General features: G+C 42.4%; 1 protein-coding gene across 2 annotated transcripts in view; it reads right to left on the bottom strand.

Annotated features, from left to right (window-relative positions):
- Window positions 1-22,089, bottom strand: part of PARP14 (poly(ADP-ribose) polymerase family member 14) — a 45,100-nt gene extending 23,011 nt beyond the window's left edge. For both annotated transcript variants that reach the window (XM_025285178.3, XM_044942540.2), the window contains exons 1-6: window positions 21,746-22,089; window positions 16,308-16,432; window positions 15,493-15,526; window positions 12,123-12,365; window positions 9,430-9,666; window positions 1,755-3,997 (exon numbers count right to left, since the gene is read on the bottom strand). In XM_025285178.3, coding sequence (XP_025140963.3) covers window positions 1,755-3,997; window positions 9,430-9,666; window positions 12,123-12,365; window positions 15,493-15,526; window positions 16,308-16,432; window positions 21,746-21,938 — 3,075 coding nt within the window. In that variant the 5' untranslated portion in view covers window positions 21,939-22,089. The remainder of the gene's footprint in view (window positions 1-1,754; window positions 3,998-9,429; window positions 9,667-12,122; window positions 12,366-15,492; window positions 15,527-16,307; window positions 16,433-21,745) is intronic.
- Window positions 22,090-24,320: the final 2,231 nt, after the last annotated feature.

Here is a 24,320-nt window from a genome sequence, read left to right as displayed (position 1 = left end):
AGGAAGCGCCTTCAGAGGTCAGTGAAGACAGTATGAGTGACACGGTATCTGAGAAATGGGAACAGTTGCTGCAGGCAGAGGGAGATGGGGAATTCCTTCAGGAGGGGCAACAGCATGGGCAGAAGCAGGGTAGGTTGTGAGCAGCAAGCAGATTAGTTTGACCTGCTAGAGAGCTTTCACAGCAAAATGGTAGCAGCCAGGCTAGGAATACTACACAGCGGGTAGACTGCAGGGCCTTGAGTCCCAAGTCAACTGGGCTTCCAGGCATCAGTGAAGAGCCATGGGATCTTTTCCAGCAGGACAGTTAATATGAGCAGATTAATCAGGCTTGACTAAGACACCAAGAGAAGACGGGAGAGGGAATGGGACCAGGTGGTTGTCAAAGTTACCCAACAAGGGTCACAGAGAAGTGATGCAAAGCAGATCTGTGGCAGCAGAAGCCACACACCTATGGGAGTGGAAGGCATGGAAGGAATGTCTTACTACTCAGTGTCCAAGGTGAATGAGCATCGTAACTCATTCCAATTACTGACCCCTGGCTGAAAGAGATTTCTGTTTATTTGCTTGGTTTTTTCAATGAGAAACAAAACTACTTCTATATTTTGAAATACAGCAATGTACATTCCAATCCTAGCTCTATCATTTGCTTGCTGTGAGACTTGGGCAAAACACTTAACCCCTCTAAATCTCATTCCTTCATCTGTGAAATGAGAATAATAATCCTGGAATCTGCCTCATAGCAATGAATGAGAAAATGAACGCCAAGCACTTGGGAGAGTGCATGGCACATAGAACACAGGCAGTGTTAGCTATTACTCTTGTAATTATGATTTATGCTAAGTAAAAATCAAAATTTTTACAACCTCTTTCCATATTTTAAGCTAAAATGAAAAATATTTTAAACAAAATAACAATTTGAACAAAAAAAGAGGATGAACCCACAAGATGGGAGAAGATATTTGCAAATCGTATATCTGTTAAAGGACCTATATACAGAATATACAAAGCACTCTTAAAATTCAGTAATAAAAAGATAATTTAAAAGTGGGCAAAGGTTGTGAATAAATTTTTCTCCAAATAAAGTATGCAAATAGCCTTCCCTAAGAATCTCTGCCCCAAGACTGCTCACAACTCCCCATTTGGGGAAGCACAGCAGGGGACCTTCCAGCACTGTTTGGATGTTACAGCCTGTGTTGAAAAAGTTGCTAAATACAGTTTTTAAAAACACATCACTCCCTGACAGATCTACAAGAACTAGCCCCACATAATACCCAGACCTTCCCCAGATCCACTTTCTACCTTCCTCCCCACATTTTCTTACTGACGTTGGGAGTTGAGAGCCCCTCAGACTCAGTACACTCTAGACTGCTGTCTTCTGTCCCCATCTTATGCTCTAATTTTTCTTTATCTGCTATCAGAGAATTTGACAGGAAATTAATCTTAGATTTGCCAAAGTATGACATGTGTAAAAGCACTGAAAAAGTATAGAGAGTCACGTAAACATTAGCTATTATTGTGGATTTTCACATTTGCTGGAAACTAGTGATTTGAGTACATTATCAGTTCTCACAAATAATTGACCAGTCTCAATTAGTTGAGCACCTTGGTGAAGTAGCCCAGTTTTCTAAGGAAACCTATTTCAAGGCAAGGATGGAGGACATGGGATTCTCCCCTTGATCCTAATCTCCCTTTGGCAGTAGGCTAACTGGAGTTCCCAGCACCCTGGGGCTTACTCTGAAAACAGGGGCACTCACTGTAGCATTCTGCACATCTCCTTTCACCAGTTGAATCCTCAGGCCTTCTGGGGTCAACAGACTTGATCCATTTCCATGATCTTTTCTCAAGTCGGGCTGGGCTGCTGCTGGTAAACGGGGCACGGAAGCAACATCAGGCAGGGTGTCTTTAAATATACTTTTGGCACTTTCAGCAAAGGCCTCAACAGTCTTCTCAGCTATATCCACAAGGTAAATCTCTTTCAAGGTGCATCCATCCTTCTTACACTGGAACCATTCCTTGATCGCCAAAACAATGGCCTCCACACACTGGGATAGAGGAAAGCCTAAGGTTCTGGAACTAATAGCAGGGATGGCTATGGATTGGTACTTGTGTTTTACAGCCAAATTGAGACTTTCTTTCACAGCGATCTTTAGCTCCAACACACATTTCTGGGCCTCATCACTCTTCCACTGGGGCCCCACTGCGTGGATCACATGTTGGTATGGGAGCTTTCCTGCTTTCGAGATGACGGCATAGGGAGGTGAGAGCTTGCCCTTTTTCTTCAATATCTGGTCACAGTCTTCTTGAAGCTCAGGGCCAGCTGCTCTTAGAAGAGCAGCAGCAAACCCCCCCCTGAGCTTGAGTTCCTCATTGGCCGCATTCACCACCACCTGGACGGGAAAGTGCGTCAAGTCGCCTTGCTGCACAATTAGCGAGACTCCAGGAGCTAAATCTGTCTGAAATAAGCACCTCTGCCCACCAGTGCCGCGTCCCTCCTTTTCTTCATCTTTCTTCAGTTCAATAAAACAACCAAATAATCTTCTGACCTCACTTTTATAATACCGTGCTTTATCCTGGAAGAACTGACCAGCTCCTGGTTTATCAATATGGATGCTTTTAACACACACCGAATCCAAGGCTTGTCTGACAATTTTCATTCCCTCCAGGACTTTGGCCTTTGGGCCAATTAGTGAAATGCTTTTTTGCTTGTTCTCAGGATTAAAATTTACCTGAACATTCAGTCCCCTTATATTTGACCAGATTTGCTTTTCTGCTTTTAAATAATCAACAATTAAGGAACTCTTTACTCCAGTCCATCTCTCTATTTTTGAGTGCTTTTCCACGAAGTCAGAAAGCAAGCCGTAGATTTTACGTACTTCTCTTTCACAGCCTGCAATGATGACCTGGGCTGCAGTTCCTGAAGTTACCTCCTGGATTACTACAGTCTTTGAGGAGGAATTGTGTTTCTTACACAAATTTCCAGTGAGCCCTTTCCAATTCTTGCCATTAAGGACTTCCCTGTCCTCAATATCAATGCAATTACAAATTAAGGCGCTGTGCATTTGCTTTTCAGCTTCTGATAGGACTTCAGAAGACAAGCCAGTTAAAAGGACGGTTGTGCCCTCTAGCTCGTAAACTGCAAGAATGTTCTGTGCTGTAAAGAGAGACTTAGAGAATTCTGCACAGTCAACCTGTTGCAGAAACTGGAACACCTTAGGGTCAACATGAATGTTTCTCTGAGCCATGGTGTATACCTTTTCCTGGATTTCACACTTTACTTTATACACTTCTGCAGGGAGTCCTTTGAAGCACATGTGTTGAGAGGCTTCATCATAATAAATTTCCACATCTGGGCACTCCGTGTGGAGCTGCTCTTGTATGCCACTGTGCAAAAGAAGTGAATACTTGCTTGAATTAATGGCCAGTTTTTGTTTCAGACTTTGCTCTTCTCTTTTAATATTTTGAATGGTGCTTTCTATTAAGTCCTTGATCTGTGGCTCAATGTTTTGTACATCCTCTGACTCCCCCACTAAGGTTACAATGCTTGCGAGTGCATCAAATTCAATCAAAATCCTATCATCTTCTAAACTGTCTTTAATGGTGTCCCACACTGTTGGATCCACTTTAAATGAGGTCACTGTATATTCAGACCTGATGTCAGAGAAAAGTGTGGAAGCATCTTTCCGCCAAGTCTTGACTCTTAGTCTTCCTTGATTGACTAATGTGGCTGCAGGTCTGATGATCACTTCATTGTTGAGCTGGCACCATGTCAACTCACAGTGACAATATCTCATTTTATCACGTATCTCCTCAGTCAGATGATGCTTTTTCTGCAAGAATTTCCATAAGGAAAGATCCAGTGGTTCTCTGAATGATGCCGGAAGCTTGATCAGAGGTTTCTCCTCCCCATACAAGGCTGTGCCCAAAGAAGGATAGTATGGGAACACAGAGAGTGGCATATTATTGAGGTCAAGTTTCTTGGTCATGATGGTGTCCATCACTTAAAGGAAAGAAATAAAATAAACTCAGTATAATGTTTCAGAAGCAAAAACAAGCAAACAAATTTTCCTATTCTGGAGAAAAAAAATCCTAATGTTTGTAAGAACTTTGATGTTACAACATGCTTTTAAAAAGCAGCACTACTCCCAGAGTGCTCAAATATAAATTGATATGTATTAAAACTACACAGGTATTCCTTGTGTCATGGAATAACTACTTTCCAGCCAAGAGCACTCTATGCTGAAATTCTGTTAGGTAAATTCTATTCTGTTAAGTAAATTCTATGATAACACTAATATATATTATCACCACCAGGTTAAGAAAGAGAGAGGAGTTTGGTCACAAGCATGAGGAGGGTGTTTGCTCCAGTGTGAAGAATGTTTTTGTTCTTAAAGCAAAGCTCATCTAGGAATCATGTTATTTCTTTCTTTCTATAATTTCTTCCGGTACAGCTGCAGAAATTTAGATTTCATATATAATTTAGATTCCATTAATACTTCTAAGAGGTGGCGCATAATAATAATTATCATAATTTACTATGTGTCAGACAATATTCTATATGTATATAACCCTCACAACAATGTTTTGAAGTAGAGACACTATTGTTATCATCCTTATTTACAAATGATAAAACTGAAGCTAGGAGATGTTAGATAACGCTAATAGGGTCACATAGACTGAAAATGGGGCTTCCAGGTGGTGCAGTGTGAAGAATCAGCCTGCCAATGTAGGAGACTCAAGAGATGCAGGGTTGATCCCTGAATCAGGAGATTCCCTGGAGTATGAAATGACAACCTGCTCCAGTATTCTTGCCTGGAGAATCCCATGGATAGAGGAGTCTGGTGTGCTACAGTCCATGGGATCACAAAGAGTCGGACATGACTGAGCACACACGCAGACTGTAAATATTTGAGCTAAGATTCAAGCCAGTGTCTTAACCCCAAAGCCCATGCTCTTGCCCCTCTTCCAAACCAAGGTCATCCTCATGGTCATCAGACAACCCAGCCCCAGAGACTCTGATTCAGTAAGTCTTGCATCTTCCTTGTCCCTGCTCTAATGCCCTTCCTGTCACATTTACTAGGACATCTACTGGGGGATGTGCGTGTGTGTGTAGAGGTACTCTTCTCCCCCGTGCCCCTCCTCACTTTGTGTTTAGTTGTTAGGTACAAGGGGTCTAAGCAGGAAGGGAATTAGAATGAACTCCAGTAGCAACTTGGATTAAAGCAGTATCTTGTGAAAAGACATCAAAAATAACTTCACCTTGTGCACAATTGGCTCCTAAGCCTGAAGCCAAACCTAATGAAAAGAACATGACCTTTGCAGGCTCAGATACATGGCTTCAACTTCCCACCACAGCCTGAAACAGGCTCTGAATACCAGTGAGTACCCCCATGCCAAGCACTGCACAGATACAATTTAATCTGATGCTCACAACATTCCTCTGAGGTAAGTGGTAATGGGAGCCCTATATTATAGATGGAAAACAGAGACTTTTGTGGGTTAAAGTAACTTTTCCAAGATCACAAAGCTAGTAAGCACCAAAGCCAGGCATTTGAAGTCAGGTCTCTCTGGCCCAAGAACCATCAAAGATGTCACCTTTATGTGCCTTAAGATCGCTATACTGTTTTCCTCCTCTGTTAAAAAAAAAAAAAAAAAAAGTAACTATATAACTGCACAGATTCTTATGAGGATTCAGCGAGATACTATTACAGAAAACACAGCAAAAGATCTCATGTACAACAAGCATTCAGTAAAAGTGCCCTTCCTGACAGGGTAGGATATATGGAGAGAGTAATACGGAAACATACATCACCACATGTAAGATAGATAGCCAATTGGAATTTGCTGTATGACTCAGGGAACTCAAACCAGGGCTCAGTGAAAACCTAGAGGTGTGGGATGGGGAGGGAGGTGGGAGGGAACATAAGTAAGCCTATGGCTGATTCATGTTGATGCTTGGTAGAGTATATGATACTGTAAAGCAATTATCCTTCAATTAAAAAAAATATTTTTTTAAAGAGTGTCTTCCTTAAGGTTTTGAGAATTGAATTCTGTGAAGCTGAACAAAATAATTTTAGATAAATAATAACATAATTTTAAATCCAGCTTTATTTACAGTTTGCCTCATTATTAACTCTTTGTAAATGGTAAAATATCCTCCAAGAAAAATTGATGTTCCAGATGCAGAGGAGATTGGGGCAAAGTGGAGAAGTTAGCACAGATTATGGTGCCAGTACAGTTCAGCTCATTTCAGTCGCTCAGTTGTGTCCAATTCTTTGTAACCCCATGGACTGCAGCAGGCCAGGCTTCCCTGTCCATCACCAACTCTCAGGGCATGGTCAAACTCATGTCCATCGAGTTGGTGATGCCATCCAACCATCTCATTCTTTGTCATCCCCTTCTCCTCCTGCCTTCAATCCTTCCCAGCATCAGGATCTTTTCCAATGAGTCAGTTCTTCCCATCAGGTGGCTAAAGTATTGGAGCTTCAGCAACAGTCCTTCCAATGAATAATCAGGACTGATTAGGATTAACTAGTTTGATCTTCTTGCAGTCCAAGGGACTCTCAAGAGTCTTCTCCAACGCCACAGTTCAAAAGCATCAATTCTTCGGCACTCAGCCTTCTTTATGGTCCAACTCTCACATCCATATGTGACTACTGGAAAAACCATAGCTTTGACTAGACGGACCTTTGTGGGCAAAGTAATGTCTCTGCTTTTTAATATGATGTCTAGGTTTGTCATAGCTTTTCTTCCAAGGAGCAAATGTCTTTTAATTTCATGGCTGCAGTCACCATCTGTAGTGATTTGGAGCCCAGGAAAATAAAGTCTGTTACTGTTTCCATTGTCTCCCCATCTACCGTGCCAGACTCAGATTCAAATCTGGCTCTGTTACTTACTAGCTGTGTAACCTTGGTCAAGTTATTTGACCTTCCTGTGCCTCAGTATTCTCAGATCACAGTAATCTAATAGCAGTGCCCATTAGCAGTGTCTATGAATGCACTTGGTAGCACCCTGTAAAGCTATGCAAACATAAGTCATAATCATAAGAAGGCACAGCCAGAGAAAGGGAAAATCAGTGTATCTCAGGCACAGAAAATGGGAAATGAGTGAGTTTTGAACAGGAGGTGTGGTCAACATAGTCAGATGTTGCAAAGAGGTCAGGGCAAAGAGTAACCTTTGAGAGTGCTCTTCAGATGTGATCTGATGCTGCTACCGCTGCTAAGTCACTTCAGTCATGTCCGACTCTGTGCGACCCCATAGACGGCAGCCCACCAGGCTCCTCCGTCCCTGGGATTCTCCAGGCAAGAATACAGATGTGGTCTAGCATAAAATAAACCTGAATAAAATAGTTCCCAATATTATACATACATATGTAGCAGAGACATTCTGAGGATACACGCAAGATGCCCTCAAGATGCTTGAAACCTTCATAGCTGTCAACTCCCAGCTTACATGAAGTTAACTTGTAGAGTAATAGCTTTACGTAGCTTTCTCCCTGGGCCCAAGGCCAGACTGAGAGAGATTTAAAGCACAGGCAACAGAAGCTCGTCTTTTGTCCCTTTGCCCAAGGAACACTAGCTCTTCCACTCCATTTTAATCCAAACCATACCTTCACTGCAATTTCCCAACACATAAAAGCTAAAAGGAGTTTCCACCAAGTACCCGCCATGAAACAGTTTACGTGGAAAATTCTGAAAGAGTTGGGCATACCAGACTACCTGATCTGCCTCTTGAGAAACCTGTATGCAGGTCAGGAAGCAACAATTAGAACTGGACATGGAACAACAGACTGGTTCCAAATAGGAAAAGGAGTACGTCAAGGCTGTATATTGTCACCCTGCTTATTTAACTTCTATGCAGAGTACATCATGAGAAACGCTGGGCTGGAAGAAGCACAAGCTGGAATCAAGATTGCCGGGAGAAATATCAATAACCTCAGATATGCAGATGACACCACCCTTATGGCAGAAAGTGAAGAAGAACTAAAGAGCCTCTTGATGAAAGTGAAAGAGGAGAGTGAAAATTTGGCTTAAAGCTCAACATTCAGAAAACTAAGATCATGGCATCCGGTCTCATCACTTCATGGCAGATAGATGGGGAAACAGTGGAAACAGTGTCAGACTTTATTTTTCTGGCCTCCAAAATCACTGCAGATGGTGATTACAGCCATGAAATTAAAAGATGCTTACTCCTTGGAAGGAAAGTTATGACCAACCTAGACAGCATATTAAAAAGCAGAGACATTACTTTGCCAACAAAAGTCCATCTAGTCAAGGCTATGGTTTTTCCAGTGGTCATGTATGGATGTGAGAGTTGGATTATAAACAAAGCTGAGTGCCAAAGAATTGATGCTTTTGAACTGTGGTGTTGGAGAAGACTCTTGAGAGTCCCTTGGACTGCAAGGAAATCCAACCAGTCCATCCTAAAGATCAGTCCTGGGTGTTCATTGGAAGGACTGATGTTGAGGCTGAAACTCCAATACTTTGGCCAGCTGATGCAAAGAGCTGACTCACTGGAAAAGATCCTGATGCTGGGAAAGATTGAGGGCAGGAGAAGGGGACGACAGAGGATGAGATGGTTGGATGGCATCACCGACTCGATGGACATGGGTTTGGATGGACTCCGGGAGTTGGTGATGGACAGGGGTCCTGGCGTGCTGCGGTTCATGGGGTCACAAAGAGCTGGACACGACTGAGCGACTGAACTGAACTGAACTGAAGTGGCATTCCACGTGATTCTGTTTCATGCTCCCTCTGTTAATCCCAAGCATAACATCCTTTCTTCCCCTAAAAAGTCTGGCTCCCTAATTCCTACTCCTCAGCCTTGATCTCTGAACATCAGCAAAATCTCCTAGCTAACTTTGCACATGCCTTAGAGAACTGGCAATCTATGTCTAAGAAACCCTCAGAAGTGCTTCCCAAAGGTTCAGCGGAATGAGGTTTTCAGAGTTGCCACAAAGAATGATCCTACAGGCATCCACTGAGCATGTGATACCACCACTGTTAATTTCTGAATGATGACACTGACAGGTGAAAAGGGAAGTAAAGATACTTTATAGAAACTGTATGTGTTTCTGAGTATATCTTTACTTGTTGAAATTAACTTGAGAATTTCTATCAAATGTAGAGCTAAAACATAGATCACCTCTTTAAAAACAATATCTCAAAGACTCTAAGAATTATATATTTTTATAATTTTCATATATTTTTCAGTCTATCGTAAGTAGAGACTCATGAGAGAATCTCCTTATATCTTTCAAAAACTTGACATTGCTTCTCCAAATTTTGAATCACTGGTTTCACCAAGTATCGGATGTACAGGATTACTACTTGGATTTCCGAGAAAAAATAAAACTTTTAACTGTTAAGATCTACTACAATATTTTCAGTTATGCCAGGTATGGTTTACAAAATTAAGATTAATAGATATTACCTTTTCTGTCAAAAAATTCAATCAGTGCTGAACTCTCCTCAGGGAAATATTCGATGCTGGCAACTCTTCCCCCTCCATTATGAGGATTTTCAAATAAACATTTTAAATCATGGTCATGAACACCAGGTGGCAGGTTTTCAACTCGAATTGTTTTTGTCACTTCCAGAAGTCTTGCAGAAAGCTGAAGTCTTTTCACTGAATTGTGCTTGGGACATTCACCAACAAATTTCAAGGCATCTACAAACCAAAATCAATAAATCAATCAAAAAATTATATCTTTATATTGTATAGAAGAAATTGAATATTAATTGAGAAAAAGGAAGCAGGCTAAGCACTCAATTTTTAAATGCAAGATTTTAATCCCCACAGGAGACTCTATATGCCTATAGATTCTGTGGAAGCTTCTGAAAAACAGTGCAAATAGGAATGTCTTACCGGTATTGCTGACAAGCATGTCCCTGCCTTTAGTCACAGCTCTCTCCACCTCCTTGACATCACTACCTGAATGCATCTCTACAACACAAAACTTATTTCACTCTTTCCTCAAGTCCTGAAATGGCTCCCCATCACTTGCAGGCATGAGTTTAAACTCCTTAGTCAGGCATACAATGCCCTTGGCTGCTGCTGCTAAGTCACTTGGCTATCTGACCCCAAACTAATTTCTAAACATCACCTCTGTTTATTACCTCCATTTATTTTATTTTCCATATTGACACACAACCCAGTCATTCTTTCAAAAACTCCATTCTCTCTTGCCTTTGTATATATAATTCCCTGTGCCTAAAATGCCCTTCTCCAATGTTTTTATCCTGTTCCTGTTCCTCCTTCTGGACTCAGTCCAATTATCTCTTTCAAATTAATAAATATTGATAGTGAGTCCATGATGTACAAGACACCATGCTAGGATCTGGGGATACAGGGATGAATGTAACATGTCCTTGAAAGCTCACCATCCAAGAGGGAAGAAGTCTTGAAAGCAAACAAATGGCCTATTTGGGGATCAAATGAGGTGGGAAAACTAAGACTGGGAATCAGACAAGGATTCCCAGAGTAAGCAGTCACTGATCTGAGTTTTGAAGGACAAAGAAGAGTTTATCAGGGAGATAAGGGGAGGAAGGGGCTTTTCAGGTGGCTCAGTGGTAAACAATCTGCCTGCCAGTGCAGGAGACTGGGGTTCAATCCCTGGGTTGGGAAGATCTCCTGGACCCACTCCAGTATTCTTGCCAGGATAATCCCATGGACAGAGGAGCCTGACGGGCTACAGTCCATGAGTTTGCAAAGAGTGGGACATGACTGAGCAACTGAGCACACAAGGGGAGGAAACTTTTCAGGCAGAGGGACTAGTAGGGTGTATAAACAACACAGCATATCTGAGATCTGATAGCCTGTTACTTCTGCAGTATAGACATCAAAGAAGACCAAGTCACCATGTTGGGTCCCCTTTCCTCCCATTCCCCACAGCCTGCTGTTCACAGCTGAGAAAAGCAGCTTTTCCTCCTGCATCTTCATTACTGACTTATGAATGGGTTTCTTCCTGCCCCATATGAGTTCCTCAAGAGCCGTAACCAAGAATCATTCACCTTTGTACCTACAGCCCCTAGACTAGTACCTCACACCTAGTAGGTATGCAAGATTTTTGCTCAGCGAACAAAAGCAAGTCGACTTAGTTTTACCTTTATATGAAATAATCATAAATTGAACCTGTGCTGGTTTGATTAAGATCAACCATTCCACTGCCATGACCATGGAATAGTGAGGGCTTGGAATTGGAAAATTTCCTTGTCTTCTGCAGATAGCTCTTCCAATTTCAGAAACTGTCCACAGACTCCCCACACAGACCTTAAAGAGCATGCACTTTCTGCAGCAACTGCATTTACTCATCCCTGCATATGTGATAACCATGCAAGTACTAAGGAAATATATGGTAAAGGGAATACGAGAACAGGCTCTATAGAGGTTGGCTGCCTCGGTTCAAATCTAGCTCTTCCAGGTACTAGCATCTCTGTCTCCCCAGCTGTAAAATGAAGGACAATAATAACCTCAGAAGGCTGTTGAAATGAACAAATAAATTGATACATGGAACAAACTCAGCATAGTACCTGACTTACAGTAGCAGTATTGCTATTACTCTCCAGTAAGTCCAGTTAAGTAACACAGATCAATATTTACTCATCTCAGTGAGATAACACACAGGAAACACTGAGTCCTCTGCTCAGAATCTCTAATAACCTGAGACTTTAGATTTCTATTTGGGTGTGTTACTTCTGTCTCACTTCTCTCTCAGTCTCTTGTCTGTTTCTCTCTCACACACACACACACGCACACCTACACACAACTCATACAATAAAGTTTGTTTATTAAACATACCAGAGTTTGGTTTCAAGATGAATTTGCTTCTCTTTCAAAATAAGAAATTAATATTAACTTACAAGCTACTAGAGGGGCTGCCGCGGTGGTTCAGATGATAAGGAATCTGCCTGCAATTCAAGAGACCCAAGTTTGGTCCCTGGGTCAGGAAAATCCCCTAGAGAATGAAATGGCAACCAACTCCTGCCTGGAGAATTCCATGGACGGAGGAGCCTGATGTGCTATTAGAAAGAATGAAGCTTTCAGAGACGTTCCATAAGCTAGGTGTTCCAAACCCCAAAGTGTAGTGCAAGAAGGCTGACAAATGGAGCATCATTTGATCTTACCAGTATACGTTTGAAAGGTAACTACAGCCACATTAAAGTCTCGTATGATTTCCAATTTAAAGTTATCATTCGTCAGGCCACTTATATTCTCCACTAAAAAGATTAACATCTCATCAGTCACATTTGCCTTGAGATTTTCAAATGCAACCAAAGAGGAAATATCTTCACACTCTTTTGGGGTGTCTTCCTCTTTTTCTGATCTTCTACTGAGAGAGAGGTCTTCCTCTAGTTCTTTTGATGCATCTGATTTTAGGGAGACAAAAGGGTACAAGATGTTAGATTTATCTATCATGTTCTTAGCAAAATAAATTATCATAGGCTAATATGTAAAACAGATAGCCAGTGGGCATTTGCTATATGACTCAGGGAACTTAAACCAGGGCTCTGTAACAACCTAGAGAGGTGGGGTGGGGAGGGAGGTGGAAGGGAGGTTCAAGAAAGAGGGGACATATGGATACCTATGGCTGAGTCATGTTGATGTTTGACAGAAACCAACACAATACTGTAAAACAATTATCCTTCAGTTAAGAATAAATAAATGTAAAAAAATTATCACAGGCTAATTACACTGCCTGCTTCCTTTCCTGGTTTCAAAGTTGACATAAGTTACACAAGTAACATGTCAATTATGTCTCAATAAAACTAGAATAAAGCAAAACCAATACAATATTGTAAAGTAATAAGCCTCCAATTAAAATAAATAAATATAAATTTTAAAAAGAAAGATTAAGAACTGGGGAAAAAATGGATCTTAGAAGACTTTCAGCTTAATTTAGTTAAAAATAAAAAGTAGTATTTGATATGATGCTGATCATGATTATGTTCAATTTTATTACACTCTTTTCTGCCTTGTTTCTCTGAGGAACCTGCCTTGCTTTTCATAACACTTGGCATATATTTCTATCACAGCACCGTATTACAGTTACTGAACCAAGCTTCTCCAAAGCAAGGGACACATTTATTCATCTTCGTATTTCTGGCTCAAGGTATACAGCTGAGGCTCAATAAATGTCTGCTGAATTGAAGATTCACTGCTTAGATTACTGGAGGAAAGCAAGATTATCCAATGATGCCCAAACATGGGAATCACCTAACATATTATGTTCTGAAAAGCAATAATTTCCAATCACTGGAGGAAAAAAAAGGATTCTTATAGCGAATGACTAAGGAATGCACATGGAAGATAAAATGGCACAGAGAATTATGTGTATACCTCAAACTTGTGGAATAGCAACCACCCCAGTCAGGTGTACCTCTCTACTGTGACCATAACGAGTTGCATATACACTTGACCCTTGAACAACATGGGGATTAGGAGCCCAACCCCCTGCACAGTCAAGTACCTGTGTATAACTTTGACTCCTCAGAATCCTAACTACTAATAGCCTACTGTTGACCGGAAGCCTTACCAGTAACATGAACAGTCGATTAACACATATTTTGTATGTTATATGTACATCTACATATATTTTATGTGTTCACGATATAACTAATTTTTTCTTAATTTGCTCAGTATTTCTAAGCTATGTGGTTCATCTCTGAATTTCTTCCAATTGTCACAAATTTCCAAAAATTTTTCAAATATATTTATTGAAAAAAATTCATGTACAACTTGATCCACACAGTTCAAATCTAGGTTGTTCAAGGGTTAACTGTATACAGAAGATCAGTCTCACACTATGCTTGTGCCCTGAAGCATGATGAGTATGTCATGATCTTCAGACATTCTGTGAGCAACTATCCCCTTAGAGCCCTATGTTCATGGCACTGGTTGTGTGGTGATGGGTACACACAAAAAATGTTGGAAAAGGAAATTACCAGTTTTCTAAAGGAGGTACACAAAAAATAAAAATAAGAAAGGGAGCTGACATTATTATGGCAGAGTAAATGCTATCTGCTCACCAAACCCATTTTGTTTTCATCCTGGGCAACATTTCTGAAAACTATTAACTCCATTCCAGTTAATTTCAAGAGTCCTGGCCTTAGGGCCATTGTCAAGATTCAGTGTGAAGCAACTATTCAACAAAGAACCTCTTCTTCCAACTCTTAAAGGGGTCAACTTAAGTATCTTGTTGAAGACCACCCCAATTCCTGGCTGGTTACTACAATTAGAGTCAAGCTCAGGTTACAACAGGTTTAGTAAATGCATCTAAAATCTCCAGGACATTGGTGGAGGCTGATTGGCTCTCCCTGAGTACATACTTGGAGCATTAAGCAAATCTGAAACAGTGCTAACAAATCAGTTAAGACAGAGTTAGGCTGAAATCTATGAAACCATAAGAAACACAGACTTGATTAATTCCAAAAATGGTACAGATATAAATGTACTACAAATATAAAACCACTTTCTGGTACAAAATTGAGCTTGAAGGTACAGCATGCAAAGAATCTTTCAAGAAACAGATATGGGTTTAGGGAGTCACAGTGAACAAATACTGGGAGTTGGGCGAGCCATATCTGAAGAAGACAAAGCAGAACTTCCTCTAAAGAGACAAAAAATTCTTGTCTCATAAGAAGCAGGAGCTTCTCAACCATGCATACTCCATTCTACAGTTTAATAGTACATCCATGTTAGGCAGAAACAACCTATACATCCCTATCCAGGCATTTTGCCAAGTTAAGGCAGATCTCATCCCAGAGCCATTTTCAGAAAAGGAAAGTTGCAAAAATCTAAACATGTTCTTAAAAAAATTTCAATTTTAGAGGACAATATTTAAACTTTTCTTGGGAATTCCTCTTCCCTAAGGTTTGGATATATGGATCACCTTCTCTTTCCTGCTTGGCCATTCAGCCCAGTCCATCTTCCTCCCATTTAGAACAGCATGCTTAGCCAGGAAAGCTTGTGTCTTCTTTAACAAACGTCAGGTGGCACGCAGGCCAACACCCAGACACAAGCCAAGTAGCAGAGTCCACAACAGCTACTGGATTGCTGGCTGTTTCCTACAGCAGATGGGATAAGTGCTGATCTGGAGGGCTGCATTCATATCCTGCACCCAGCGCTCAGAAAGCAGAGTCAACTGACTTAGCTGCACGCAGCTCCCACTGTTATGTCATGTCCCTGCTTCTCAACAGGTGATTGGGCACAGGTAGAGTCTAAAGGTCACTTCATCTACCTACAGGTACCTCTTTATCCTCCCATCAATTGCAAGGTACTCTCAGTCCCCACAGAGAGAGTTGTTCCCATCCTTCTGATCTGAACCCTTAGAACTCAAGAGGCAGCCATTGAGCAGATGGCTGAGGATGGAGATGATGCAGCCCAAAGCATCTCTCAGCTGAGCAAACCCTGCCTTATGAGGTCAAGAAGAAAAGGGTGACCTCTGCAATGCAAAGTGTTTAGTAAAAGCAAAACTGCCTGATAAATGGAAGTTACCTGATTCTTCAACCTGTTCTTTGGTCTTGGATTCCTGAAATCAAACAATAAAGTCGCATTAATAAATTACTAATAATTTATTTACATTAAGAAAGTGTCCCTAGGGCCAGCCTAAAGATGTCGGGTCTACAGAAATGATAACTAAAAACTCAGCAATAATGCTATTGAATATACCTCACATTTCATGGCATATCCACTTAGCACACAATCACCAGTAAAAACAAGTCACAAAACTCCAAAGGAACACCAAATGTTCGTGGTAAGACCTAAATCAGAGAAATAATGCAGCTCATGTTCTTTTCCCCATTTAACAATGAATGTTTTTTAATTCAATACTAAATATTGAATGTTTAGTATTAACAAGCACTAGGCCAAGTGCTTTACTAAGACTGTATCATTTAATCCTCACCACAATCCAATAAACTGAAGAGGTCAACACTATTACTATCCCATTTTACAACTGAGGAAATACTTAACATATGGAGTATAGATCACTCGCCCCTCTAAACCATGTGAAAATAAAACAAATATGGCAAGTTCCAGGTTATTAAGTACCTAGGATGAACGGACCCAAGATTTTACATCTCAAACCATCATTATGGTAGCCCCTCAATCTTGAATTTTCATAACAACAAAAAGTGCTTCCTCTCCCATTACCCCATCACCACTCTCACTCCCTCCATATCTATAAATTGCTTTTCTCACCCCAGTGAGAGTTATACTTCTCATTCCACTATGTTTTCCTTGTCGTGGTTCCCATCCCCACATACCTTGGGAGAACACCCGACTTCTCTTGTAATCACCGCTATACTTACCTTTGTGGGAATTTTCCACTCCTGGACTTCATCTGGGACTGTGGGAATCTGGACAGTTAACTTGAATGTTCCTTTTCCCGGCCATTCTAACTCATGGCTCTCTCTCTCCAGAACTCGCTGCCGAACTGAAATTTTTAAGAAAAGCTGTTAAGCAATCTTTATTAACAAAATTATTCTATGATTTCCATAAATTTCATCATCATCTGTCAGTGGCTTGGTCAACTTCTCAAGAGAGGCTGTGTATGATGAAAAGAGGAAAAGTTTAGCAAGCAGACACAGATATGAATTCTATCTTTAAATTTCCTTTTTTTTTAACCCTGAGCATGTTCCTGAATAAGCTTTACTGACAAAATCTCAGTCTTCTTGTCTGTTAATTAATGAAGACTGTCTTATGTGTTACATGGATTAGACTGAAAAAATATTATAAGGAATTTAGTACAGTACCCTTTGCTCAGTGGGCACTCAGAAAGGTAGCAATATTTATTCTACGATGAAAGGAAAGAATTAAAGCATCTCTCACTGTGAACTACTGATACTATGATATGACATTATGAAAGCCATGTTTTAGGAAACTGGCTCAGCTGACAATGAGCAGAATGGAGAGCAGCCCTCTTAAAAAGGTATTTCAATCAATTATTTAACCTGTGAAAAGAGCCTTACATAGGATAGTAAAAGGAATAGCAAAGGAGGGATGGGAAAGATTCTTACAAAATACAAAAAAGAATTAGCACGTTTGGTAGCTGAGCTGTAGTGCAAAAAAAAAAAAAAAAAAAAAAATGAACAGTGGACATAAGTTTTTTTTTTTTTTTAAACTTTACATAATTGTATTAGTTTTGCCAAATATCAAAATGAATCCGTCACAGGTATACATGTGTTCCCCATCCTGAACCCTCCTCCCTCCTCCCTCCCCATACCATCCCTCTGGGTCGTCCCAGTGCACCAGCCCAAGCATCCAGTATCGTGCATCGAACCTGGACTGGCAACTCGTTGCATACATGATATTTTACATGTTTCAGTGCCATTCTCCCAAATCTTCCCACCCTCTCCCTCTCCCACAGAGTCCATAAGGCTGTTCTATACATCAGTGTCTCTTTTGCTGTCTCATACACAGGGTTATTGTTACCATCTTTCTAAATTCCATATATATGCATTAGTATACTGTATTGGTGTTTTTCTTTCTGGCTTACTTCACTCTGTATAATAGGCTCCAGTTTCATCCACCTCATTAGAACTGATTCAAATGTATTCTTTTTAATGGCTGAGTAATACTCCATTGTGTATATGTACCATAGCTTTCTTATCCATTCATCTGCTGATGGACATCTAGGTTGCTTCCATGGACATAAGTTTAAAGACCTTGATTCAAATTCCAACTCTGCCATGAAGTAGCTGAGTCACTGAGAAAATATTTTAGCTTCTTGAGTCTCAGTTTCCTCAAGTGAAGCAGTGTCTGTGAATGAATTTTGTGACACTCATAAGGGCTATGTAAATGTAAGTTACAATAATAAGAAGGAGCAGCTAGAGAGAGAAAAAGAAAATCAGAGACCATGGTATCTGACGATGGAGAACAGGGAGTGGGTGAGTTTAGAGGGGAAGGCATGGCCGACATAGTCAGGTGGTGCAAAGAGGTCAGGGTGAAGGAGAACCTTTGGGAGTGCCTTGCAGTCACAGGTGTGGCTCTGTCATGGGTGCTGGGCTGCCGTGTTGTATTTTGATGTGGTTGCCTGCCGAAGCCCAAGATAAAAGCATGGTGACGTCTAACCACTCTTGGACTTCCTGGTAGCTCAGTGATAAAGAATCCACCTGCCAATGCAGGAGACATGGGTTCGATCCCTGGGTTGGGAAGATCCCCTGGTGAAGGAAATGGCAACCCACTCTAGTATTCTTGCCTGGAGAATCCCATGGACAGAGGAACCTAGAAGGCTACAGTCCATGGGGTCACAAAGAGTCAGACACAACTTAGCAACTAAACAACCACCACCACTTCCTTCACCCATGTGGACAGGCTGTCTTGTGCATCAATCTCAGACCATCCATATGTAATTATATTTAAGGAGAAGTTGGGTTCCCTTACCTCAAAGAAGCTGACAATAATAAGAAGCCAAATAATGAACAAAAAAAGATGACAAATATGCATATCTGAAACAGAATTTTAAATCTCACAAGTTAATTTACACTTGACTTTCCAGAAATTCAGCCAATTATATAAAACAATAGAGCTTCCAGATAGTTTGTTTCCTATCCATTAATTTCTACAGAGAAGTGCTTTGGGGCTCATTCTTATGTAAATGATAAGGCCCAAGTTGTGTTACACTATGGGCCTGCATCTGTTGGGGCCACTTCCTGTTGTGGAGGGCAGAGGGCATTCCCGAGAGAGAAGAACTCTACCCTTGGGGCAATGATGGGGTAAGTCATTCGATGTTATCAAACTCCTGACTGCTGAGAAAGCCATTCCTCTGGTAGGAAATCAAAACTAAAAGGGATTTTCCACTCCCTAAGAACTTTGACCATACAAGGATTTGAGTTGAACTCAGTTTGAGTGTCTGTGCAAGGGGTACTGCAAGAGGACATTCAAGAAGTCTAGGGGTGGAGGAAGGGAGGAAGTGGGCTGGGAGGTAGGAAGGAAGAAACCCGGCAGGGAGACTGAAATCATTTCTGCTTTGAGGACTAGAACAGAATGATATTATCTTCACACAATTATATTTTTGCTGTTTGTATTTTTATGATGTTTGTATTTCCTACAATCATTTCTTTTTGTTCCGGGTCATCAACAAACAACAGGGATTCTCAAATTTTAATGCTGTGCTAAGTTATTTCAGTCATGTTCGACTCTTTGCGACCCATGGACCGTAGCCCACCAGGCTCCTCTGTCCATGGGATTCTCAAGGCAAGAACACTGAAGTGGGCAGCCATTTCCTCCTCCAAGGGATCTTCCTGACCCAGGGATTGAACCCATGTCTCTTACGTCTCCTGCATTGGCAGGTGGGTTCTTTACCACTTGCACCACCTGGAAAGTCCCAAACTTCAGTGAATTGGGGTTAAACATGCAGACTCTCACCCACTCCACCCTCAGGGTACCTGAGTCTCTAGGACAAAGCTGGAAATGTGCCTGTTAACCTGTTGCGATTTGGATGCAGGGAGTCTGTGGCCCCAATTTGAGGACAACTCTTGAGGATAATGGGATTCTAAAGAAGAAAGAAGTGTCCCTAAGGGCCAGGCCGGTGGTGATGTTGACAACTGGAATCAAAATGGTAAAACCATGTGAGGAAAAGTGAAGCCCGAGGTGGAAATGACTTACATTGCACAGATACCCTTTAGAGCATTTCTTGGTGAAATTAATCCTTGGAAAACTTTTTGACATTGTTTTAAGGGCTCTGAGTCAAGCTCATCTGATCCATGCCTACATCTCTTCTGTCACACTTCACAGGGATTCACCTGTGAATCCCTTTCTATTTTGGGGTTTTATTCTTTCCTTTTTACATCCCTGCCCTAGAGCATTCCAATTGTTCTCAGGGCTTCCTAAGCCTCTAAGCTTGAAAGTGAAAGTCTGTCGTGTTCGACCCTTTGCGACCCCATGGACTGTATAGTCCATGGAATTCTCCAGGCCAGAATACTGGAGTGGGTAGCCTTTCCCTTCTCCAATAGATCTTCCCAACCCAGGAAGCGAACCAGTCTCCTGCATTGCAGGCAGATTCTTTACCAACTGAGCTATTAGGGAAGCCCCGCTGAATTGCCTGTGGGGAGGGAATTTCCCTCTGAAAACTCAATCAACTTAGAATATCACCCCTTCCTTCCCCATCTGAAAAATAAGAGATACAGAAAATGTCTGTATAAATTTTTATTTAAGTTGGATGATTTTGAGATCTCCTCTGTAAAGAGGAGAGAAAAACAAAAACTGCAGTTCCCCATAAGTTTTTAAAAACTGTATACTATATTTGCAGTAATATTCTGAATGAACTGTAAATAGGAGGTAGAAGAATAATGCTTATGTCAAGTCCTAATACTACAGTAGAAAAATGGAGGCAATGCAAATAAATTTTTTTCCAAAAAATAAATAAATAACAGAAAGCACAGGGGCTCTCTCTCTCCATCAAGTGAACACCTATTATTCCTGTAGAATCAGCTACAAAACCCAGAACAGTAGAAAACACGCATCTTTTATTCACACGCTGAGTCTCCTTATTCAAGGCCTCACTGGTCCTCACTTGGACATGGCATGATCTTCTTCAGATCTAATGTCCAAGGTCTCTCCCAACAGAAATCATTGTATTATTTGCATCCAAATTTATCTCCTGAAAAGTGTATATGGACATGGCCCTTCACTGCCTACCTGTGGGGGAAAGTTCATACTCCTTAGCATGTCATGCAAGGCCCTCTCTCATCTCAACCCAACTTTCTATTAGCCTTAATTTGCACCCCACTTCTTTTTTAAAAGGTTTAATAAGAGAAGGCCTAAGGTTTTTCAAAATTACAAGCATCCTGTTTGTAATCTTATAAAATTGCCCAAACCCCACATGTTCATTTCATGCAGGTCTCCAGACCTCGCTCGCATGTGCATATGGAGAAGGCTCATTCCTCAAACCAAAGCTACCCCCAGGGAGCCCGGCACTTCCCTGGAGAGCCTTTGCTGTCCTGCCCCCAGCACTGCCACCAGCTCCCATCTGAACAGCCCTCCCCAACATCTCACCTATCAAGAACTGAATTCACTCTCAGTAGTCAGTTTAGACGTGACTCTCCTAGGAGACTCTCTTTCCTTCAAATTGTGTTCAGTTGCTCAGTCGTGTCCGAGTCTTTGCGACCCCATGCACTATTGGGGCCCTCCAGGCTCCTCTGTCCATGGGATTTCCTAGGCAAAAATACTGGAGTGGGTTGCCATTTCCTTCTCCAGGGGATCTTTCCGACCCAGGGATCAAACTACATCTCCTGCACTGGCAGGTGGATTCTTTAATACTTGGACCAGGGAAGTCCAAGGGTGGTTAGACATCGGCATTTCAGCTCTTTTTCCTTCTCCTTGTTTCGGATCACTTACTTCAAATTGTGCTCCCATAAAGCTCTGGAGTTTCAGAACTGCTGCTTTCATAGGAAGAAGATAATTGCAATGGCACTGCAACTCTGCCACTAACACACGATGCCACTGCACGTGTAGCCCTGTAAAATGTCCACCAGCTCTCCGGCAGCCCCCTTCAGTCATACCGTGCCAAATGTTTGTTTAACTCACCTGCGCTGGCTGCCCCAGCTCCAGCAGCGCCCGGAAGCGCAGCGCGGGCGGAACTGCGGCGCCCTAGACCACCTCGTCTATTCTGCGCCTCCCACCCCATGCGCTTCTCTACAGTTGCTGCCGGAGCCGCGCGGATTCTCCCGCCGTGCCCTCGCGCCCCAGGTTTCCCCGGAAGAAGAGCCCAGCTTGCCCTCTCCTCTGCACCCCTTGCCCCTCTCACCGTCGTCCGGGTAGAAGAGCACCAGGAAGCGGTTCGAGCTCCCCGGCACCGGGCAGACCTCACATTCCCCGCCTCCGGATCTCTTCCGGCTCTGGAAGTACATCTGCAACTTGGTGCTCAAGTTCTTCGGGGGCTGGGAGCCCCAGGACCCTTCGACCAGCAGCGGGAAGGAGCCAGGAGCGGCCATCCTCATCTGCTGGCCCAGCTCCGACTACCGGTTCCTGCCCGACTCCCAGCGGTTAAGCCTCTTTCACTTTCGTTTCCCAGAACACTCCTCCTGCCTTTAGTTTCTGCCTTTCGCTGTAAACGGTTGGCCCAAGTTAGACTAGAAACCACCCTGCCCCTCCCTCCACCTCCCATTCTTCACTTTCATCCGTGGACCACGGCAGAAGCTGGCATCGCCTTGGGGCTTCCCTCCATCTTTATGCTCGCGACCTTAACCTCAGGCACCATTTGCTACTCACCCAAGCCACAGATGAAGTCAGCCGCGCTGGGTCACTAGACCTTGTACCAGAAAAAAAAAAAAAAGCTTCATTTTTGCCTTAGGCCGTCATTTTACAAACTGTGATTCTTTAGAATTGTTTGGGGCCCATTTTCAGCCTTCTTTCAACAATTAATTAATTGTCAGAATTTTACCTTGCTTCCCTACTTTTGCATTTTGTTCCTTGACCTGTTAATATTCTACATCTAGAAATGGGGGGAACAGTACATTCCCAGCTGTTTTTTAATAGAATATTTTCTAGGTGCCATGCACTCTGAATGGATTTGACAGGCAGACACAACCTGTGCCCTCACTGAGCTCATGAAACCGTGGGGATACAAGGACTTAGGACACAATGGAGTAAGTGTTGTGGGAAGGAATATACAGGTGTTCCCAGAACAAATCAGGGGAGGCTCCTAGCCTAGGTATTGGGGCTCAGGGAGGGTTTCTGGGGAGGAAACATGTAATCTGAAGCCTAAGGATGATTACAGATAACCTTGGGCGTTGGGCAAGAGGGGAGTTCCACGTGATGTGCTTGTATGGGATCCCTTGAGCTGCTCTGTGGTAACCAGGGTAGAGACAGGAGGCCAGCCAGGTGGCTGCTGTAGTGTCAGGTGGGAGATGAGGGTGGCTGAGACCAGGGTGCTGGCCGAAGAGGACTGAGAAGGGCTGGGGTTCCAAACTGATACTGTAGGATATAGGCAACAAGAGAAGACACTCAAGCATGACTCCATGTTCCTCCATGCATGGCCTGAGCAACTGACTAGATAAAAGTGGCATCTATCTGATGGGAGCATTAAGGTGAGAGAGAGGCTAGGATTGTGTGTATCCTTGACCCGTAATGAAGGAGTGTTTCAAATACAAAGAAGGGATCATCATTCAAATACAACTAGTACATCAGGTGAGAGAAATGTCTATTGGACCCTGAGGACCTGGTAAGCACTGTCTTCTGGTGGGGAGGGAACACAGGGCGGTGGACAGAGGACTGAAAGGAAGGGAAGGGATTGGAGACAGTAGGCGTGATCAGCTTTCTCCGGATGTGTGACTATGAAAGGGAAGAAGTTAGACAGCAGCTTACAGGTTTATAGGATCAGGGAGTTGTTATTTTTGTTTTTTGGCTTTTTAAATATATTTAAGATGGAATTTAAGAATCTTAGAAATGTTTAAATATAGTTAGAAAAGTAAAAGGAAGGTCGAGGACACAGGTTGTGGGAGAAGGCGGGAGGGGATCCTAGAGCCACTAGCCCAAAGAGGGGACCCTTTTACTACTGCACTGGGAAGGAGGAGCTAGAGTACAGAAGTTATATTGTTGTTAGTGGCTAAGTCGTTCGATTCTTTGTGACCCCATGGACTGTAGCCCACCAGACTCCTCTATCCATGGGATTTTCCAGGCAAAAATACTGGAGTCGGTTGCCGTTTCCATCTCCAGGGGATCTTCTTGACCCAGGGATAGAACCTGCATCTCCTGTGTTGGCAAGTGGATTCTTTATCACTGACCCACTAGAGAAATACAGAGTACAGAAGTAGGTGATTCTGAATGACTGCTGATAGGAAGGTCTGGAAATTCTCTCCTGATGGATTTTGTTTTATCTGTGAAGAAGGTGATGAGGCCTCTTAGAATCTGCCAAAAGTAGAGCTTCTATTCCCTGCAGGGCTGGGCCTTATATATTGTCTCTTATCATAGTGAAACTAAATTTCAGGAAGAAGAGAACCAGAGATGGGCCAAAGAGCGTTTGTGTTAGTTGCTCAGTCGTGTCGACTCTTTTCAGTCCCACAGACTGCAACCTGCCAGGCTCCTCTCTCCATGGAATTCTCCAGGCAAGAGTACTGAAGTGGGTTTCCATTTCCTTCTCCAGGGGATCTTCCCGACCCAAGGATCAAACTCAGGTCTCCTGAGTTGCAGGCTGATTCTTTACCGTTCAGTTCAGTACTGTTACAGGGCTTTTATTTCTGATCCGTATTAATGCTAAACAGTATTCAGATATTTTCTCCTACTTCCAGCTTTCCTCCTGCAGGTGGCGCTCGTCATCCAGTCCAAACCACCCTGGACCCCAGTAGGAGGAAGTGGAGAGTATGCGGAAGGGTCTGTCAGGG

The sequence above is a fragment of the Bubalus bubalis genome, chromosome 1 (genome assembly GCF_019923935.1).
Source record: "Bubalus bubalis isolate 160015118507 breed Murrah chromosome 1, NDDB_SH_1, whole genome shotgun sequence".
NCBI classification, from domain to species: Eukaryota; Metazoa; Chordata; class Mammalia; order Artiodactyla; family Bovidae; genus Bubalus; species Bubalus bubalis.
Note: the sequence above shows the minus strand (reverse complement) of the source record. Positions and strands in the feature narration are given on the sequence as shown.